Source organism: Lates calcarifer, linkage group LG7_1 (genome assembly GCF_001640805.2).
Source record: "Lates calcarifer isolate ASB-BC8 linkage group LG7_1, TLL_Latcal_v3, whole genome shotgun sequence".
NCBI lineage: Eukaryota > Metazoa > Chordata > Actinopteri > Centropomidae > Lates > Lates calcarifer.
The window spans coordinates 5,129,250-5,147,160 of NC_066839.1; the positions used below are offsets into that span (position 1 = coordinate 5,129,250).

The 17,911-nt window shown below is 40.0% G+C and overlaps 1 protein-coding gene across 1 annotated transcript; it reads left to right on the forward strand.

Annotated features, from left to right (window-relative positions):
- Positions 1-113: 113 nt before the first annotated feature.
- Positions 114-17,257, forward strand: rab10 (RAB10, member RAS oncogene family). Its single transcript, XM_018685120.2, has 6 exons — positions 114-860; positions 6,748-6,808; positions 10,464-10,602; positions 12,879-12,968; positions 14,995-15,096; positions 16,080-17,257. Exons 1-6 carry the CDS (start codon positions 734-736, stop codon positions 16,164-16,166), a joined length of 606 nt encoding a protein of 201 aa, XP_018540636.1. The 5' UTR covers positions 114-733; the 3' UTR covers positions 16,167-17,257.
- Positions 17,258-17,911: the final 654 nt, after the last annotated feature.

The window sequence follows — 17,911 nt, forward strand, 5'->3', positions numbered from 1 at the left end:
CCAATCGCATTAGGGTGCTAAGTGGAATGGCAGCAACATTAGCCAATCAGACGAGTGGAAGTTGGCAGAAGGGGCGGGGAAAGAGGCGTGATCGTTGGTTCAGGGTGTCGCCGTGGAGGCTCCCATTCGAAGGCGACGGCGGTCGTCTACATTTCAGTTCTAATCTCTCCAGAAAGAAAGGGCGAAATAACTCCGCACGGACAGCGATCGTGACACACTTTGACATCGAGATTTCTCTTCCAAATTTCTCTCGGTCGAGCTTCTGGCGAGGCTCTGGAATGACGGGGTGTGCCGAGAATTTGAATTAGCTCGCCGTTAGTTTGAAGAAAGAGTGACTCGGGGTAGAGAAAGAGAGAGAGAGAGGGAGAGAGAGAGAGAGAGAGAAGCCATTTTGTCCCGACTGTGTGGGAGAAAAGAAAGAGTGGAAAAGAGGAATCACACGGGAGGAGATCCTATTTTTGCTTTCTGTTCTCATGCTGTAGCGGGGAAAACGATCGGGCTCGGGAAATATAATTTCTCGGACACGTCTACGGACACGGTATTTGGGTGGTATTTAGCCAACTAGCTCGCCAAGCTAATCAACAAATCCCAGATTGTTAACTGTTAACAGTCAAAGAGGAGCGGGGCGGTTGGTCAGTTTGGCTAAGGAGCTGGCTTTAGACTTCACACAGGCGTGCTAGGTTTATTCGTTTCTTTTTTTGTACCTATCTGGGTAAACACAAGCTGTTTTTCAATGGCGAAGAAGACGTACGACTTGCTGTTCAAGCTGCTTCTGATCGGAGACTCGGGCGTGGGGAAGACCTGTGTGCTGTTCCGCTTCTCTGACGACGCCTTCAACACAACCTTCATCTCCACCATAGGTAAGGAGTAGATCGGGGCCGCTGGGCTTTCTCATTTTCACTTGTTTGACAGCTGCGGACGCTTCGCTTGACACTGACCCGCACCTGGAAATGGTAGGCAGGGACATATTTGGTTAGCCAGTGTGCTATCAGCATGCAGCGGCTCTCCAGGCCTGCACAGGTTAGCCGGGAAGCTAGCTGTGCAGCTCTTGGCTGGAACCCAGTTACCCATTTTTTCAAATGACTGCGACTTTAATAACAAAACACAAGTATTATTTTGGTTTAGTTTGCCAGTAATGGCAAGTCTAACCGGTTTAGGTGCTGGAGGATTTGCTGTCATGTCAGTTGACCCAGTGGATGGTAAGCTAACAAGGCTAGCAGCTGTACAGGGCCGTGCTGGGGTTACAGCAGCACTAAAAAGCTGTCATTTACATCTCATTATCAATCTTTATATCTATATGGATCTGTCATGAATTACACAGTAAAGATAAGAATTCCCTGGATCTTGTATATAAAACGACCTTCTTCAAAACAATACGTAGTTAAAAGTACTGATTTAAGTAACAAAATGTACTTGAAGTATATATTTTAGTACATTACTTCGTCGTAATTGCTGCTAAAGTATGTGCAGAACACTAGTTTAAACACTGTTGCTGAGTATTCTCTAGGACAATAGATTTAATCTTTTATGGACATAGTTGTTGAATCAGTTAGTTGTTTGAGAGAAAATTAATTGACAAAAACAGTATTTTGACAATTGTTTTATCGTCTTAGCCACAACATTTGCTTGTTTTAGCTTTTCAGATGTGATCATTCGCTGCTTTTCCACGTCATTTATGGTAAATCATTAAATGTCTGAAATTTGTAGATGTCACCTTGAGCTGTTGGAAGTTTGAATGGACGTTTTTCACCACTTCATATGTGTATTTCATAGAGCAAATGCGTATACGATTAATAAAGAATATAATCATTACTTACAGCTCCAGTGTTCTCTATCTTCCTTGTAAATATAGTTCTTGCTTTTCGCTCTTTTCTTTTACTATAACTGTCCTTTAGCACCAATATACCAAGACAAATTCCTTGTATGTGCAGACTTACTTGGCAATAAAGTCTGATTCTGATCTAAATTCTGACTCTGTAATGTAACTATATCTGTCAGATAACTGCTGTGGAGTAAACAGTACAGGATTTCCCTCTGAAATGTAATCAAGTAGAGGTATAAAGTATCAGAAACTCATACTTAAAAACACTCCAGTACAAGCACCTCTGATTCATATTTAAGAACACAAGTAAATATACTTAGTAACTTTCCATGTCTGCTCAGTGGAGAACCATAAACAATTCATCATAGTGGCATCATCAGCTTTTTCCTCCCCCCGCCCTCCACGCATGCGTCCAGCATCACGCTCACATGAGTCAAGTGTCAAGCTATGTCAAATCCCTGCACAGCCCAAGTGAAGGCTCCATTTACCCCTGTTGCTTAAGATCAGTGCTGAGTAATAACGTAACATTAGATGTGTTTTGCTGAACCACATGAAGCCGGCTGTTTGGCGTTATGATCTCTTCATTGAGCTTTACTCTCAAGCCCAGTTTTTTCGTAACCAAAGTGTTGACGGCTCCTCCTGATTGTATGCCTAAGAACACACGACCATAATGGGCAACAGTGTTCCCAGTGGCATCCAGGCTAGATTAGATTTGTCGAGGTACAGCCACGAACTGTCGCGCTCTTGTAAAGCTTGCCGTCACATGTAGGTATTTATGTGTTTGTTTATGGTTTAGTCTGGGTCTTGACTTTGCTTTGTCTTGCAGTCAGCCTAGTATTTGTGTAATATTACACTCAGTTATGTGTCTCAAATGCAGTCATAGTCTGTGCTATCAAAGTTACCATGATTATGTTTTTTGGTTGGGTTAAAGTTGCCAAGATGTGTGATATTGGTGAGATGCAGCAGAGCAGACTGACAAGTTCTTCAACAAAAACCAGTAGTGACCTTTGCTCTCTGCAGCGGTGTTTTCCCTGCCAAATTGGGTAGTAAGTCAAGTACGTCAGTGCCTGTATGTGTTTGAAGCAACTGAAAGTGGTACTTTACCTCACTTTAGGGGAAAACATATTCAGCAGCACATTGTAAAGCCTGCATTTTAAATGAAGCTCAGTAAGTGCCTGTTCTACTTGGGTTAATGTTGTGGTTTACAGGCTGTTAAATGATTAACTTTGTCCCGCTGGATGTCACTACTGTAAACATGCGCCATTCTTTTCTAATTTATCCAAAAACTCAGGTAATTACCGGGCAAAATCTCATGTTAGTCAGTGAGGTATTCAAGGTCTCCAGAAACGAGGATGATCATAGTTCTTGAACTGAAACTGTCCACAACAGGCACCGCTGTCATTTAGTTTAGGAAGTGTTCCCTTGCAGTGGTTACACCTTAGTTCATCTAAAAGGTGGCAAAAGGTAAAGAGATACCGAGGTTAGGAAATGCCAACCGGCATAATTTTACTTCTGTCAGTGTGTTCTGTAAAAAGCTTTCACCGGTTCCCTTTAAAAACTGCAACTCAGTCACAAGCTCCTGTCTCGTCTCGTCTCGTCTTGTGTCTGCTCTGCATCTGCGCTCAAAACAAAGCAGCGTGCAGCAAAAGTTAAGAATATCCACCCCAGATCATACTATCCAGACGTTGCAGTTGCCTTTTATCGTTATTGAGGCGAGTATGTAGAATTATTCAGAGATCAATTTTTTTGGGCATTGCTAAGCTCTAGCTGCCAAGAAACCTGCTGGTTTTACTTCCGAACGAGCCAGAGCCTTTTCAGAAGTATGCGCTGCCTTGTGGTATCTTATTCCTCAGTCAGTGATATTATATGATTGGTGGTTTCACCTCCGTTTTCTGTTATATTTTGCTGAAGACTGCAGTATCACTGTATGATTACTAGACGTCACAAACTAGTACAGACAAATGATGAACATGCAGAAGTGTAGCTGGATACTGGTTATAGTTTCACATATTTAGTTTATTTTAGAACATAAAAAGCAGCATAAAAAATGCAGACAAAACACTCAAATAGTTTTTTACCATAAACTTACAAGTCAAAGTCAAGTCAAATTCAGCCGGAGATATTAAAGTCCTTGAATTATATTACTTTTGCAGATTATTCCAAGTGGCTGTAACTGAAAACATCAAAAGTTTCTTCCCCATCTCTGTCTCTACATTATGGACAGATGATTGGAGAATGATAACAAGAAAGACTCTACATACAAAGCAGGTTCCGACCTATGATCACAAAGTCTGAAAGGAACTGGACTGTGGGAGGAAACGGCAGCAGAACCAGGCGGACATGTGAACCCAGAGTGTGTTCCTCCTCTTGACACAGCACTCATACCTTTGGAGACACAGATGCACAGCTGCTTCTCAAAATACCCCACTGGAAAACCCCCCTTCTCTCTCTCATCAGAAGCCTCATCCTCATTTCCAGTCCTCTGAGTATCCCTCTCTTCTATCCCTTCCCCTCCTCCTCGTATATTAGAGGTTATGCATATCAAGAGTGCTGAATATGCATAATGTTGCAAATCTGAAATCTCTTTCCACAACACATCATGAATTTTGCATGGAAAACTGGCGAATAGCTACAGTGGAATTCATACTTGTGTGGAAGGGAGCGGGTTCCTCTGGGATTAAAAAGAAAGCCGGGTCATAAACCATGTACTTTCTGTTTAAGACTTCCAGCGTCGGGCCGGCAGCAGAAAGCGTCGTCGCTCTCCTCTCTCTGCTGAACTGCGCCTGCTTTTCCAGTGATTGGGTAAATGCTGTGTTGATTGCACAATGCCCATATTTTCTTGACAGCTCTCCAGTGCACCTCACCAGGAAAAAAACCCTGATTCATTCAAGTGTTTTTGCTGTTGTATGCAGACAAACTTAAAGCTGCAAAACTTCTCTTCCTGTTGTCTCTTTTTCTTTCTATCCAACTGTATCTTTTCTTCTCCCCCTCCTCCCTCTCTCTGGGGTGTGAATAATATTTAGTGAGTCATACTTTGGCGGCCAGTTCCTTCATTATTCTATGGCCCTGCCCCACCTAGAGAGCACAGCTGTTTCTTGGTCTTTTTTAACTATCCACAATTTTCTGACCGGAGCAGAACTGACAGCTCAGAGTTTAACAGGAAGACCCTGCTCGTTGGCCAAAAGTGAAAACAGAGAGGAGTCATGCCTACTTTCTAACAGGACTCCTCTGTGATACTTTACCTGGTAACTTTACTAAATATTGTCATTTGGATAAGTCGCAGTTGAAACAATCAGATGCTTTTTGTTTTCTCTTGTGATTATAAATTAAATACCTTTGGGTTAACCATGAAACCTAAGTAACCTATTATGGGCATTTTCACTTTTTGCATCAGTTTATTGACTGAAGTTTTAATCTCTTGGTCCATAAAGGCAGATAAAATAAGGTGTTCTGTTTTCCATCCTTATCCTCTGAAGACCTGTGCATTGGTTTTGTCTGTGTTTTTAAGTTCTCCTAGCTTTTTGGGATTAGCAGGACCTGATAAGCATAAAAACTAAAGCATGTCTTTGAACACGAAGTAGTTGTTTGGGGGGAAAAAAAAATGAAGTTGGCATATGGGGACAATGTGGTTTATTTTATGCTATACCAAAATAAAATAAAGTCCTCAGTGTATTAAACTACAAACTCCAAACTAGGAATGTCCATTTAGTCTGCAGGGACAGTGTCACACCTGTGTGAATTTCTGCTGACATTTATTAACAGGCTACAAACTGAAATGATGAATAAGCATCCAGAAAGCTGAAAATCAAATATGAATGGTGATGTCCTCTTGATATCTGTCAAGCAACAAATGTTACTGACAAGTTTCAACCATAAAGTCTGATCAGGTTTTGTTCCTTTTATACTTTTATCTCGATCCTGGCTGCAGAATGTGTTCGGCAGAGATTGCTGCCATCTTGTATTTGCACCGTTGAGAGCAACACTAAATTGCACAAAAAAGTGTCAGCTAACAGGGACAGCAGGTGTAAGTTTCAGGGGGTTATGTCTGTCAGTGAATCGATTAACTGACCAGATTCAGTCCCTAAAATGCTTGTTTGGTGAGTTGTAGCTTTGCTGTGACAGAAATGCTAAATTCCCTTGTGCTCGAGTCAAGATCATGGATTACTTGCCTGTTGTAGCACTTAAAAAACGCAGATTTGAGGTGGTAGCACGGATTTAAAAAGGACAAAACGAGTAGGATAAAGTAAAAGAGACAGGGAGGCCCAAGAACAACCTGAAGGCTGTAAACCTTCATACACGTAGCGCTGCATCTTTGTGTCCAAAATAATTAAATTCAGAGTCAAGTGAATATGGAAACAGAGAAATAAGACTCCATAAGTTTCCACTGCTGCACAGTCGGTTATTTGTAAAACTCAATAACAAGCACACGTAGGAAAAACTGTGTGCTCTCCCACCGCAGAGTGCACAGACTTCCACATCAGATATCACTTAAAACTTCTATAATATCATGTTTCTAACCAGCTGTGTTTAAACACGGGTTATTGTGACGCATGCAAATGCGTTCTCAGCTTTCCTGCTTTAACCTGATTCTGCTCGGTAACCTGGTTTGTGTATGTGTGTGAGCTCATTGTTATCCAGCTGCGGAACCCACAGCTGTCTGCTGATAGGCTCAAGGTCTGGGCATGACACTGCAGAATCAGGAAGAGATGATGTTATTGTCTCTGATGGAAACACTTGTCACTCACTTTCCACTTCCCTCTCTCTCTCTCTATCTTCCTAAATGTGTATTGTTGATGTCCCTGTGTTTCTTTCTCCCTCCATCAGTGCTGAAGCCTCCATTTATCCATTCATGTCTTTCTTATTGTCTGTGCCTCCTTTTTTTTGTGTGTATGCTGATATGTTTTTGTTTTTTTTTTCTCCCACAGGAATAGACTTCAAGATCAAAACTGTTGAATTACAAGGAAAAAAGATCAAACTACAGATCTGGTGAGTCAGTGGATTGTTATGTTGTTTGTATGTAGTCTTTGCCAGAGTAAGAAACACCCTAAGTTAAAAACCATCTCTTAGTGTAGCCTCTTCTGTCTCTGTGCCTCGTTACATCATAGTGAAACATCTGTTTGACAAACCTCCCTCAAGCCCAGAAATATGTTAGAACAGGAAATGGTCATCGGTCCGTCAGGAGGTCTGCTGCAGGGTTATCACTTTACTCGACAGCTGAAATCACTTGATTTGTAACATTTTCTTTTGCAAAACACAAAGCACTAACATTTTATCACATTGATATTGAACTTAGGTTAACAGGGTTTGATTAGATTCTATTTAGGGCTGCAGCTAAGTGTTATTTTAATTATCTGTTAGAGCTGCAACAAAGCTGCAAATTACTGATTGAACAATCATTCTAGTCCTTTTTAAAGAAAAAAATGCAAGGATTTGATGCTTTTCTCTGTTGTACATGATATTAAACAGAATATTTGCGGGTTTCACACTGGGCTGCTAAAAATGCTAACAGGCATATTTCACTATTTTATGGACAAAACAATTAATTGATTTATTGAGACTGAATAGCAGAAACTCCTGTTAAAGGTTTTTACTGTCGTGAGCTTTGGGGCAGAACCTTCCTAGATTACTTGATAATGAAAATAAGCAGTAGTTGCAGCCATATTCATTATTTTTGTTTGTTCTGTGTCAGAAAATAGTGACGCATTTCAATCACAAGTTTCCATGATGTCTCAAAATGTCTTGTTTTGTCTGACAACAGTCCAAAATATGGGACAAGAATGAAGAATGAATGAACATAAGTCAGGACATTATAGTGGTAGTTTGAAAATAAAGAAAGACAAAATAATCTTAAGATCTATCAACTTTCATTTTCTTATCTTCATCCAGCAAAACTGAGATGATGTTACACTACTACAAAGTCAAATGACACTTTGTAATCAGTAGTGTGTGACACTGAAACACTTGCAGACATTCAGACATTTATACTGTTGAACAGTCATGTTGGTAAAGACAAAAATCTCCTCTATAACAACACACAATTGTTGGTCAAATGTTACAAGGTTGGTGCACAATAACTGTAACTGATATACTGGTCATTTCATGATAAGGTGAGCATCTCCTCCTCTGCAGCAGACAGGAGTCCATTCATTCAAGACTTAATCATTCAGTGTCATCTAGAAGATTGAGACACTTAAACATCCACACCCACTGTTACATGAGACACTGCTCACAATAGAGAAAAACACATGATAGTGAAAGGCATGCTGACTTTAATTCAAGACTTTGGAGGGTCTCTTAGGTATGGGTGTATAGCTGAAATTATTAGTTGATTGATTAATAGGTTTGTTAAGATTTTTAGAATTAAAGTGATAAAAATGAACCATTATAGCCTCTCCAATGTTAATATATGCCGATTTCTTAGTCTTCTATGATAGTAAACTGAATATCTCTGGGTTTTGGACTGTTATTCACACAAAATAAGTCATTTAAATACAGTTTGTTTTTGGACATAACTGAGAAGAAAATCGAAGGATTCTGACCGTATGATAACCTTGAACAAAAACATCAAGGTTTTGTGGTTATTGTGGTTTTGTGATTACAGCTCTGAGATGAATTATTCTGAAATGTCTATAACAAGTGTCCTTCCTTGTATCATTACCTTTCTTTAACACCAGTGTTTTCCACAAAGAAAACAGAGATATGTTGTTGTTGTTATTGTCACATATGTGCTGTTTACTGTCATACGCATCTTTTGGCAGTTATTAAAATCTGCACAGGGACTCAAGTGGCTGTATTTTGCAGATTTGTTAAGGTTTTATTGAAGGCTCTTCTCTGAACTTCTCTGGAGCCTCTATGACTTCTAAAGTAAAATATGTGTATAATAAAATCTAGATTACAGAATAAAATAATTTGCAAACACACATGAAACTCACAGTCTATGTTTTGTGTTCATTCATGGTTCTGGTCTGAGACTTGATAATATTTGGCCTGATACTGTCCATTAGTCTGCCTCTGTGGCTCTACGTCTCTCAGTCTCGGTCCACATCACATTTTGTCCTCTTCCTGTCCGAGCTCGTTAACGTCTGGATTTAATCTCTCATGTATTCCCTCACCACCCGAGGACGCGGTCACACTCGCTCACCAGGTCACAGTTTTTCAGTTAAAATCATACTTGTAGTATTTTCAAAGCTTCATAGTGAGACGATCTTGGTTTGAGTTGCTCATGTGAGGCCGGTGCTCCTCTTTTCCTCGGTATGAGCAGTGATAGATGGATGTTGGCAGGGTTTCCCCAGACAGGAAAATGTCATAGTTGAGGTGCATGCCAGTGCAGATGTGTGAGGGACATGGTTTGCCTGCGGTGGGTTTTTGATGTGTGTACACCAGGTTCAACTTGACTTAGCAGGCTTCTCAAATGGAGTACACGTTTTTAAAATAACACTGCCCCTCTGGGCCTCTCAGAGTCAGAATTGTGCTAGTGGGACATTAAATATTTTATCATTTAACTTTTATCAGTCTCTGTTATCAAGCAACAATAATAAACTGTGTTTCTATAGCACCTTTTAAAACCTGACTTACAGGATGCCTCACACAATACAATATGTACAATAATTTAAAAAGAGCAACATTTAAGAGAGAGATAAAAAGAGAAAAAGAACAATAAAACAATTGAAGAGACAATATTAAATATTGTTAAAAAAAACTCAGCTGTACTGAAATGATGCAGAATATTTGCAGGTTTCTGAAGTTTGCTGCTTGTCTTTGTCATATATCACTGTAGGGTTGGACATAAATAATCAGTGATTGATTATTAATCGCTAAGATTTTGTCGATCGTGTGGAATTTAACCGATGAGGTTGTGTCTTGAAGCTGTCGTAGAAATCGAAGGAAACATGAAGAGCAGGAGAAGTTTAGGGAAATCGTTTGTAGTAAATAACCTAATGTTCTTATATTAACATATTTTTGTAACAGTTGATGTGATTGATGACTTTGTTGTTTTGCTTTCTGTTAGCTCAACTTTAAAGGCTTTGTTTAAGAGGACTATAATTTCTTCTTGGAATAAAGATTTCACTCACTTTTCACACTTTCTTTAGTCGCCTATGTTCTGCCGCAGGCATTTTCAGTATAAAGGATAATAATTCATCAATAATTGATCGTTAATTTTTCCTATTATATATCAAGAAAATTTCTTCAAATGCCCATCCCTATATCACTGTGACTGGATATTTGAGAGTCTTGAGCTCTGGAAAGTTTTTTTCTTTTACATTTCAAAGACTAAACAGGTATTTGATAAATCCAAAAAACAGTCGATGGAGTTACATTTTCTCAGCTAAGAGGAATGAGCCTAAGTAGAGATCTAAAAAAAAAAAAAATGAAGAGCTAATGTATCCTTTTTACTAAGTAACTGAGTAATAATAATAATATTTTCTCAGATGTTCTGAATAAAGAATCTCTGAAGTAATCCTTGGCACTGATCAAACCCTGAATATATTTTATGGTCTGTTTCAGCTGTGGTGCAGTGAAGATCTTACTGAACCATTTATTGTTTGGGTTAAGAGCTGGAGTTAAAACAAGAAAACAATGAATACAAACAAACAAATGAAACGTCTCTTTCTTGTGTGTGTGTGTGTGTGTGTGTGTTCAGGGACACAGCGGGCCAGGAACGGTTCCACACCATCACCACCTCCTACTACAGAGGAGCCATGGGCATCATGCTGGTCTACGACATCACCAACGCCAAGAGCTTCGAAAACATCAGCAAATGGCTGCGCAACATTGATGAGGTAAGAAAAACACACACACACACACACACACACACACACAGTCATCCCAGGCTCAGTGGCCATCTCATCATGTGGGTGTATGATGCTGGTAAACAATCTGAAGGATTTTATGAGGCTTTCAGAGAGCTGTTTTATCTTTGGCATAATGTTCAAGTGACAAATACATGAAGGGAATGCAGCTAACGTGGCTAACTAGCTAGCTGATCTGTGACTAAATCCCATCAGATGAGCCAGATGTCCACATGCACCTGACTCATTGTACTGTTTCTACTGTTTCTACTGTTTAACTTCTTGAATATCAGTAGAACAAGAAGTTGAATTACAGACTCCAGATTAAGGTTTTATTTTAAAGAGGTTGATGTGATTGGAACAACAGCTGATTTGCTCCAGGTGAGAGAACTAATTGCCCTGTTAACAGCCATTATGCTAATGGCCTTACAGGCCTAGATATGGGTGCTTAGTCATATTGAACATCAACACTAAACACTCACAGCGTTATGTAAACAATCCTAGTGCTTTAGAAGCTTCATACTGTTTAGCAGGCAGATTAATGCCAAAAATAATTCTTTACAGAGCAGGAAGTACCAGTTATATCTCTAATATCCCTGTGTTGTTGCACACTGTCCATAAATGATCCTTTTTTCCATCATGCTTGTTCAACTGAGTTGCTGTGTTAAAGATTTATGACATGACAGCTCCCTTAAAGTGAAGCTAAAATATCTGGATTGATGGGGCTGTCATTTTTTCAAAAATCAAGATTGAACAAATCTGAAATAACCAGCAATTCACTGCTGCCTTCTATGAAGTCGACAAACAGCCTTATCTTTATTCGTAACTTTGCGATCTGGGATGTAGAACCTAAAACACTTTCTCTCGCTGCCTCTCAGATGTTTTGGTGTCGTGATTATCCGTGCTAACAGTGCTGTACGAGAGCCTTAAAGGTCTGTGTGCATTATGGGTAGCTGAGAGCAGGATTTAACAGGAAGTATGAGGACCGATGTTTGCGTCTGCATTTTGCCATAATGGATTTAAGGCCATAAGGGCGAGGAAGCACAGACTAATGTACGTATCATTCGGTGACATCAGTCTCCAACTGGCCTGATATTGCAGAATGGTTGGGTGATTATCAGACAAGACAAGCTGTCTGTAACATATGGTCAGATTGTCCTGCTGCTGAGCTCACCCCTGTGAGAGGTAGAAGCATCTCTGTGGGTAATTACTGCCTCTGGTTGAGCCTCCATTTCTCTTTTGCTTTTCCACGCTGGTGTTTCTTTTCCTTTCCACCTCCCTTTGTGTTTTATACTGTTTTCCTTTTCCCTTATCTCAGTGTAAAATCTTCTGGGATCCATTCCAGATCAAACACCAGAGAAACTACAATCACAGCTATAATCAATAGCCTCTATTATCTTATTCCTGGGTGCAACAGAACACTGTAATGTTACAGCACATGATCAGTCTGAAGGTGTTACGCATTGAGACTTCATTTGCCTGGAACGCTTTCTTGTAATTTTTCTCGCCCTCGCTGTTAAAGAGCGTTTGAGTCCTGGTCGAGGAAAAAGGAAACACATTGCATTTCCTGCAAAACTAAGAACTCGGCCTTGCTCGTATTGTTACCTCTGTGTGTGAAAGCTTGTCGTCGACTCTGGAGAATAGGATGCAGGGATTTCTGTTACTTGGAAAGTCCTGTGAATACAGACTAAATCAGTGGTTCCCAACCCTCCTTTTGGATTTTAACCCTTTAATATACAATATCTACTTATGATCTGTATTCTACATTTCATATTTGACCTTCAACCAAAAAGTGATTTAACTGCTTGTTTAAGAGCGGCAACAGTAGTGGATTAACCTTTTTAACCTCTTTTCTAATTATATCCTTATCAGTTGGGCATTTTAGCAGTTTTCTTACATTTTTTAGACCAGTCATCCTGAAAATACTTGTTAGATTGATCAGTAATCGATCCTTTGAGGAGGTCCAGATGAACATGTGGGAAGCAGAGTTGTTGAAAAAGAAAATCTAGAAAGTAACTCACCTGCAGACTCTCATTTAGTCTGTCTGCCCCCTAGTGGCCATTAGATGCTTTGCAGTGTGAACAGATGACCTTGTTATTACCGGTCTGTGTTTCACTGGTGTTGACTGATGGGAACTAATCTGAATGCGAATGAGTCAAAACAAACATACAGTCATCGTAGTTGTGGGTAAAACCAGTGATGACGGTTACGTCTGATGTTGCTGAAGTAATCTAATAATCCCCTCTGTCTTCTTTATCTTTTTCCAGCATGCAAACGAGGACGTCGAGAGGATGCTGCTAGGCAACAAGTGTGACATGGAGGACAAGAGGGTCGTACCAAAAGCCAAGGGGGAGCAGGTGAGATGGTGCAGTCCCCTGCAGCTATAAGCAGCCCCTTCGTCAGCTAAGGTCCCGCGTGCTGATTGGCTCGTTTGTTGCTGCCGCTTTTTTTTTTTTTTTTGTTTCAGTTCCTGGATATAGGAAGACGTCTGTTCTTTAATCACATCTCAGTCTCACTCTTCTCACACTGACAGCATGACACATCGAGAGCAGGGTTTGCATTTACATGAAAACACTGATGCGCTGGGCTAAAGTCAGAAAACACAGAGTGAAGTAGCAGGGAAACAGCAGGATGCAGGAAAGAATAGATTTAAAAGCACATACTGGAGCAGGTGAAATTAGTATTGACTGTAATTACAGCTTAAAAACTGCATTGTAGAGAATGTGCTGTTTGTCTTTACATGCCATAAAGGCTTATGTTCTGTACGAGTTTATTGGGACATAAGCCATTTGAAGCGAATAAAGAGAGGGAAACAAACATCCTTAAATTCACACTCAATGACGCTGCTGTACTGTAAAGGTTGGACGATTAATGATTGTCTCAACCGGTGCAGTTTTCATATACAATAATTATTTAGACATCTTTTTTTACAGTGGCAATATTTAGAACTGTTTTTCATTATTCTCAGTCTAAATGACTGTTTTAAAATGAATTAACCCCACAGTAAATGTTCATTTATTGCTCCATCGCTCTCTCTGTACCTCGTCATAACTGTGTGATTATTCCTCTATTATAAAAGAACTGACAACAAGGACATTAAGGGTCAAATATTCTCATTCAACTTGCTGCTTTTATGCTCAAAACAAAACTGCATTGTTCATGAATATCGATAAATTGACACTGAAATATTGCTGCAGCTTGTGCTGTGTAGTCATGGCTTAAAGGAGGGCTTTGTTTTCAGGACACAACCTTTATAGACAAAGGTATGATTCAGACATACTGTGTGTAGGCATTGTATTCATTAAAATAATAATAGATGTGTATTATGAGCAGTAACAGCTGTAAAAGGGAAGTTTATTTATATAGCACTATTTAGCCACAAGGCAATTAAAAGTGCTTTACAGATGCATAGAAATATAAAAACATTTAAAATAAGACATTAAAATTGTATTTAAATGACAAACAATAAATAATAAAATCCTGCGCCGCCTACACACCATCTTGGACCTCACAAAACCACAACACGTCTACATCACTGATAGAGAGATGATTTCCTTTTATGTAAACAGGCTCGTCAGCACCGCTCGCTGCTGTCTTCAAAGTCAACTCTGACATCTGCACTGTTCAGAATACCAAGACCACACTCTGTTGTTTCGATGGGTGTAGGCTGTGACCCCCTGAGTTCAGTGTATGTGATGTACTGGGAGTTCAGTTTCTCTGCAGTCTTTTGCACCATATTTTGACCAGAAAGGTTTTTAAAACAAAGTCTCAGTGCACCACTATATTCACCAGGCCTTCATGGCACAATGTGACACTCCTCAAATCAATAATGAGAGTCTGATACAGACTGTGAAGCAGGACCCATCCCACACAGTGTGACATACAGTAAACTGGCATGATTCTTGTCTGAATGCAGCTAAGATTTAAGGTGGACACAGAGAAACGGAGACACCCCAAAGTGCAGCATATATGACTGAAAAAGAGCTGTTGTGACTCCTGCCTTTGTTGACGTCACTTACTGTACATGCCCTGTATTAGTTTGGTCACTTGATGTAATCTCAGACTCCGCACCGCCCAGTTTCAGAGATCTGCTCGGCCAGAACAAGTGAAAACACGTGTGGGTGTGCAGGGCCTCTTTTACAGCTCTGGCTCATAGCACCAAAGTAAACTAGCAGTGACTAGTCAGTCTGCAGATTTAGCAACATCAGATACAGATCTGCTTACTCATACACACACCCCTCCACCAGACTAGAACAGTGTGTGTGTGTTTGAGTTGGTAGCACCAGCGACACCTGATCACAGGAGATCAGCCACTTTATTTTTGGACTGGACCTCGTTCTTTAACTGTTTCCACACTAACTTCCCCTCCTCTCTGCTCCACAGATTGCGAGGGAGCATGGCATTAGGTTTTTTGAGACGAGTGCTAAGGCCAACATCAACATCGAGAAGGCTTTCCTCACGTTAGCAGAAGACATCCTCAGAAAGGTGTGTGATTTAACTACAATGTCTTTTTTTCAGAGCCAACATCAGTACTTTTATTTGAGTCATACTTTGACCCTGTTCTTCAAAATTAACTAACATGCTGACTAACATCCGGCTAAAATAATCTGTTCGTTCTGATCCAGTTAATTTGGATATTTTTGTTAGTTGAACTTGCTCTCACACTTTAAACAAAGGTTTGCTTTTAGATATATTATTTGGCATCTAGTTGTTTTATCTATAGACAGGTTATAAATTGAACCTCCAGGAAATTTACTGTATCAGTACCAGAGCTGAAATAATGTATTGATCAGTCGGTTGACAAAAAAATTGATCAGTAACGGTTTTAATAGTCAATCATTTCCCAGCAAAACTACCAAACATTGTTTCCAGCTTCTCTAATGTGACAGTTTGCTGTCGTTATAACTGTGGGTTGAATATCTTAAGGTTTTAGACTCTGACTGTTTTGTTCTGAGTACTTTCACACACAATGCGAACAATATGTGACGAAAAAGTATTGTAATTTATTTCGGAAGGAGGAGGATTTTTCTGAGCTTTCAAACTGCAAATAAAGGCATCACAATCACACAAACTGCCAGAGGCTGCTCTGGGTCGAGATCCAGGGTCCTCTGTCTCCTTAGATGCAGCACTAGCATCCTCAGCAGGACCCACAGTCCCACAGACATCCTAAATATGTGTCCACAGTGGGCTGTGGTGGCTTCAGTCCTGTAAATTTGTGAGCGAGTATTGTGCATTTTCACATTGTTTATTTGCATCGTGCCGTGTGTGAAAAAACCTTTAGTCAGACAAAAGCAAACTGAACGACAATTAGGAATGTCAGTTTTTCCACTCAGCTTTGTGGCGAAGCATTTCACAGCAAATACAAGAAAGTTTTTAAAAAGTTTATTTGGCTCAAGAAGTAGGAGGATTTTCTTAACCCATGAAGGAAAATATTTAAATTAACCTGTTTATTTTTGTTTTCTCGTCAGACGCCTGTAAAAGAGCCCAACAGTGAAAACGTTGACATCAGCAGCGGAGGTGGAGTCACAGGCTGGAAGAGCAAGTGCTGCAGTTGAACAACTCCTCTGTTTCACTCACACTAACGCACACAAACTCACACACACACACACACAAACACACACAGACACACACCTGTTCTCTCTCTCTCTCTCTAACTGCTAACTCTAACTCTCTCGCCCTCTAACCTGTCTCATGAGTTTTTCTTGCACACTGACACTCTGTCTGTCTCTTTATCAGAATAAAAACAATAAACCACTTCACTCGTTTAATCCCCCTTCCTCCCTTCCTTCCTTCCTTCCTTCTTTCCTTCCTTCCTTCCTTCCACCACCCCTTCATATTCTTCCATCTGATGATCATTTTTATTTCTGATAAAAAGAGAAATCCAGTCACGTTTCTTGTCATTTGTTTTAAAGGTTGTTAAAAAAAAGAAAAAAAAAGAAAAAGAAAAAAGTGTGAAAGACAAGCTCATATTTTTAATATTTCCTTTGCCTGAGCTCACCTGGTTGGACACCCTCACCCCCTTAATCCCCCTCACCACCCCCTCCACCCCGAACCCGCAGCACTCACCTTCAGTCAGAGGAAATAAAAAATAAAATCAATCAAAAAAAGACGAACGTAGGATTAACATTTTGTACATTTAGTGAGGTTTCTGTTGTCTAACCGTATTCGGTCATTTACAATTTGTTACCAAGTGACAGAGGCGTGGCCAGCTCCTTTTGTATGTGGGGGTTTATTTTGTCCTGTGCCTTATATGGAAGACGGGGGCGGGGCTGTGTGGTGGGCGGAGCCACATCCACCCAATGAAATTACAGTTTAATATTCTGTCGGTTGCCGGCCGTCGTCATGGAGACGCCGAACCGAAGCAGAAACGTTTGAATTTCTCCTCCAGCCAAGAGAACGGCATTATACAGTATGTCCTGTTTATTGATGTTTTATTTTTGTCTGTATGATTTATTTTACTTTATTTTTTTCCCTTTTTTGGGTTGAATTTTTTTTTTCCTGCATGCAGATTTCTTTGGGTTGGAAGCGTTTCTGTAACGTTGTGTAACGTTTGCCACTGGGTAACTGTGGGCGGGAGGTACAGAAGTTCTCTTTGGAAATTCAAACAATTTTGCAGATCCATTAAAAATAAGCTTGTTTAAGTTAACTTGTTTGTCCTCAATGATGTGCGGTGTGTAGTTTCATGACTCCACTTTTTTTTTTTTAAGTTGACGTTTGATAGCTTTCTGATTCTGATTCTGACGAGATTTGGGAGCTGAAGAAGGGACATGCAGTAGAAAAACTGATTGTGGTCAAGTATAGGGAAAAACTCCCCCAAAACCCCTTTTAACTGGGAAAACAATGGAAGAATGGACAAATAAGACAAATTATATTTGTCCAGTGTTCAGTTGAACTTTCCTTCACATTTGTCTTATATTTTGCTCCACTGCAGTTAACCCCTCGTGTTTAAAAGTGTCTGACAGCATTATGGATAGGATTCCTACAGAGATAAACCTTTCTATTCAAGAGTACAATTATTTTTGTTTAATTAGAAACACGTGTTAATATCGCTCTGTTCCCTCTCACCAGACTCCATTGACAAAAACAGCGATTTTACCTCACAGAACATGGGGGTTGCTAATCCACGGCTGCTTCAGTCGATTAGTTTGTTTCTGTTTTGTGGTACTTGTGTGTACCAACAATGAAGGTCTCATAATAACAAAAACCCTGGACTTATCCTTTAACTCTTTTCTTGGATTTTTGTAAAACTTGAAGATCCGGTGACGACAATCCCGGTGAGTGAACATTATTTCCTGATTTG

Coding starts and splice junctions, on each gene's coding strand:
- rab10 (XM_018685120.2), top strand. CDS start 734: ATGGCGAAGAAGACGTACGACTTGCTGTTCAAGCTGCTTCTGATCGGA. Junction 12,969..14,994: donor CAAAAGCCAAGGGGGAGCAG/GTGAGATGGTGC, acceptor TCTGCTCCACAG/ATTGCGAGGGAGCATGGCAT. Junction 15,097..16,079: donor CAGAAGACATCCTCAGAAAG/GTGTGTGATTTA, acceptor TTTTCTCGTCAG/ACGCCTGTAAAAGAGCCCAA.